Genomic DNA, 4183 nt, shown 5'->3' with positions numbered 1-4183 from the left:
ATTCTTGTGAATTTCTTTACCGATAGAAAATCCGATCGTCAGCTATCATTTAAATCTTTAACAAAATTGCAGGTGATGCATACGCATGGAGCACACGTACGCGTGGGGTGGCTTGTGCGCCAGGCACCCCTTCCGCACGTCTCCAGCGTAACTCTCTGTTCATTTTTGATAAAGGGCGAACCTCCATGCGACGCGTGCGCGTCATTGCCGCTTACGCATCGGAGGCACTTTTTTTATATAAAGTGCAAAATAAAGGTAAACATGCAGAACTGAAAATTAACACTGATATAAATAAAATAGAACTAATAAAAATAGAAGATCATACCATGGTGGGTTGCCTCCCACCTAGCACTTTTCTTTAACGTCCTTAAGTTGGACGGTCCACAAGCTCAGTCCTCTTCCTTTGCTGGATCCGCCAAGAGAAAGATCTCCAGCTCCTTATTTTTCTTCATCTTCTCACCATGATATAACTTCAAATGGTGGCCATTGACTTTGAAGAAGGTGGGGCTTGAAGGGTGACTCAAGTGGGAGACCCCATATGGCTCGGCCTTTTCCACCCTATAGGGTCTTTCCCACCTTGATCTCAACTTACTTGGCATAAGTCTCAACCTTGAGTTATAGAGGAGGACTAAATCTCCAGCTTTAAACTCTCTTCTTTTGATGTTCTTATCATGCACCGCCTTCACCTTCTCTTTATAAAGCTTTGAGTTCTCATACGCTTCTACTCGAAGGCACTCCAATTCCTGTAGTTGCAGCTTCCTTTCAATACTGGCTCCCCCCAATCCTAAGTTGCATTCCTTTACCACCCAGTAAGCTTTGTGTTCCACCTCCACTGGAAGATGATAAGCCTTTCCATAGACTAGGCAGAATGGACTCATTTCGATTGGTGTCTTGTAAGCTGTCCGATAAGCCCAAAGCGCATCTCCAAGCCTAGAGCTCCAGTCTCTTCTATGAGGCTTGACAATCTTCTCCAGTATGTGCTTGATCTCTCTGTTAGACACCTCGGCTTGCCCATTGGTTTGGGGTTGGTAAGCCGTCATCACCTTGTGAATAATGCCATGTTTCTTCAGCAAATCTGTTATTCTCCTGTTACAGAAATGAGAGCCTTGATCACTCACGATTGCTCGTGGTGATCCAAAGCGACAAACAATATTATTTCGAACAAAAGAAACAACAACATTAGCATCATCAGTACGGGTAAGAATTGCTTCCACCCATTTAGAAACATAGTCAACAGCTAACAAAATGTATAAGAAACCATTGGAGTTTGGAAATGGACCCATGAAGTCAATACCCCAAACATAAAAAATTTCACAAAATAGCATAAGTTGTTGGGGGCATCTCATCCCTCTTGGATATATTTCCAAACCTTTGGCATTGGGGGCAAGAGTCACAGAAAATAGTAGCATCCTTAAAAAGTGTGGGCCACCAAAATCCGCAGTCTAAAATTTTTCAAGCAGTTCTTTGAGGACTAAAGTGTCTACCACTCTAAGAAGAGTGACATGACTCTAAAATTCACTGGAATTCTGATTGTGGCACACACCTTCTAATTATTTGGTCAGCACCACATCTCCACAAATATGGGTCATCCCATATATAATACTTGGACTCGCTTTTAAGCTTGTCCTTTTAATGCTTAGAAAAATTAGGAGGAAATGTACGACTAACCAAATAATTAGCTATGGGTGTGATAAACCCCAATTTTGTGGTTTATATTATGTAGAATTTGGGGAGTTTTGTCAATATTTTCCACACTTATTCATAGAAATTGCATGGTTTTGTGTTCTCTTCCTAATTCTACTTCATGATGGAAAACATGCTTCTTTTGCCTTAAAAATGCCATATTTTGATCCTCTTCTGTTACCATTCGATGCCGTGATATGTTTGTTGCCTGATTTCAGAGTTTGTAGGGCAAGAATGACCTAAAAGAGAGAATGGAAACATGCACAAGTGGAAGGAACATGAAGAATTGGGCTTTAGAGAATCGGCTGCGACGCGCACGCGTAGCCCGTGCGCACGCGTGGGTTCAAGGAGCTAGGCATGGCGTGCGAGAGTGACGCATCCGCGTGGATTAGTGAATTCCCCATCAACGCGTACGCATGCTTCACGCGTACGCATGATTCATGAAACTCAGGCGACGCGTACACGTGAGAGCAGCACGTGACCTCATTAATGAAATCGTGGCTGGCGATTTCTGGGGCTTTGCAGGCCCAAATTCAGCTGGATTCTGCATGGAAAAGACCCAGGAACTCTAGGGGGAAAAGGGGGGAGGATCATTCATTACACACTTAGACATAATTTTGGCTAGTTTTTGGTTCTTGTTCTTCTAGAGAGAGAAACCCTTATTCCTCTCTAGATTTAGTTTGATTTTATATTCCCTTGTTGAATTTTGAATTAGATTTTGTTGATTTCTAGTTTTGATTACTTAATTTGAATTCTCTAGTATAGTCTTGTTGAGATCTTGTGTTAGATTTATGTTTTCTTGTTATTCACCATTTTCTATTCATTTATGAATTTTGTGGATCTTGAATTTCTAATGATACATTTATGTTTTCCATGACTAATAGTGTTGTTTGAGTGGCTTTCCATTGTTAATTTTTGGTGGGTATCTTTAATTTCTAATTTAATTACAATTTGATTATGTCTTTTGTTAATGCATGTTATGTGCTTGATGAAATGTTTCTTTTGATTATGGAGTAGTTTTCCTTACTCTTGGCCTAGGCTAAGGGAATTGGGTAAACTTGAGTCATTAGATATAATTGATTTGGTGATTTGAGAATCCTAGTGGTCAAGTTGATACCCATTGACACTAATCTACTACTAAGTTAATTGGTAGTTGGATTGGGACTTATGAGTTGAAATTGATCAAGCCACTTGACGTACCTCAAGCTTAGGAGTAGATATTACGTACTTAAAGCTCTTGGAGGTAGACTTAGTGAGTTTGGTTCCTCATAATTGTCAAGATATGGTTATTAGACAAGGATGGTGACCCCAATTCCTATGCCTAGCCAAAAGTCCCTTTTATTATTCATATTTGAAACCCAAAAATTTCAATTGCTTAATTCTAGTTATAGTCAATTGCTTAGTTCTAGAATAGAATTATATTAGATGTTCTTTTGTTAGTTTGAAATTGCTCATACCTTGCCTTAGTTACTTGATTTAGTTTCTTGCACTTTAAGATTTCTTGCATGTTAAGTCTAGTAGTTTAATTTCTTGATCATGACTCCCAACCCCGGAATTCTAACCAATGTTGATGCACATGTTTGCCCATTCCTTGTGAGATGACCCGAGGTTTGAATACTTCGGTTTACTTTTATTGGGTTTGAACTTTGTGTCAACCAATCTTTAAAATTTGATTCGAGGATTAATTGTCGGTTGAGAGCTATACTTGCAACGTGAATATTTTGTGAGATTCTTTACCGACTATAGTCCACCTATCAAATTTTTTGTGTCGTTGCTGGGGAATGGTTGCAACGTATGCCTTGACATTGGTTATGTGAATATGTGAATAATGTAGATAGTTTACTTGCTTTCAATACTTAGTTTGTAGTTTAGATTTCATTTATATATGTGCTATGACTCCCAAGTTTGATGACTCGGTCTCAACCGAACTCTAGCTTAGCCGAGCTTGACCTTGAGATTGAAAGAACTTTGTTACACACTCGGCAAGCTAGACGGCGGTTGGACTATATGGCTAGTATTTCGGCCTCTCTTGAGGAGCATACCGAATCACTAGACAGAACCGAGAGCGATTGGAGTCCACTACTTCCTATTCTTCTGTTGGCACCACTAATACATCTTTGCATCCTACAGGTGAACAATACATGGCGGAGCCGCGCTGAATCACCTTGCATGAACAAGGGGCTCTGGATATTATACTTCAACCTTTACAAGCAAGGTATCCCAATCTTGATCCGAACTTCGAGTTGAAGTATAGCTTGATAAATCTACTCCCCAAGTATCATGCGATTTTAGGTCAAGACCCCATCCGCCATCTAAGAGATTTTCAAGTTGCTTGTTCTACGACTCGAAGGCATGGGGCCGATGAGGTTACTATTATGGTTTTTTCCTTCCCCTTCTCTCTTGAGGGACAAGCAAAAACGTGATTCTATTCCCAACCGGATGAGATTGTGACCAATGGGGATTTCTTAAGGAGAGAGTTTCTAAACAAGTTCTTTCTGCC

At 40.2% G+C, this 4183-nt stretch overlaps 1 protein-coding gene across 1 annotated transcript; it reads right to left on the bottom strand.

Annotated features, from left to right (window-relative positions):
• Positions 1–389: 389 nt before the first annotated feature.
• LOC112735095 (uncharacterized) lies at positions 390–1040 on the bottom strand. Its single transcript, XM_025784665.1, has one exon. It carries the CDS (start codon positions 1038–1040, stop codon positions 390–392), a length of 651 nt encoding a protein of 216 aa, XP_025640450.1.
• Positions 1041–4183: the final 3143 nt, after the last annotated feature.

The sequence above is a fragment of the Arachis hypogaea genome, chromosome 13 (assembly GCF_003086295.3).
Source record: "Arachis hypogaea cultivar Tifrunner chromosome 13, arahy.Tifrunner.gnm2.J5K5, whole genome shotgun sequence".
NCBI classification, from domain to species: Eukaryota; Viridiplantae; Streptophyta; class Magnoliopsida; order Fabales; family Fabaceae; genus Arachis; species Arachis hypogaea.
Note: the sequence above shows the minus strand (reverse complement) of the source record. Positions and strands in the feature narration are given on the sequence as shown.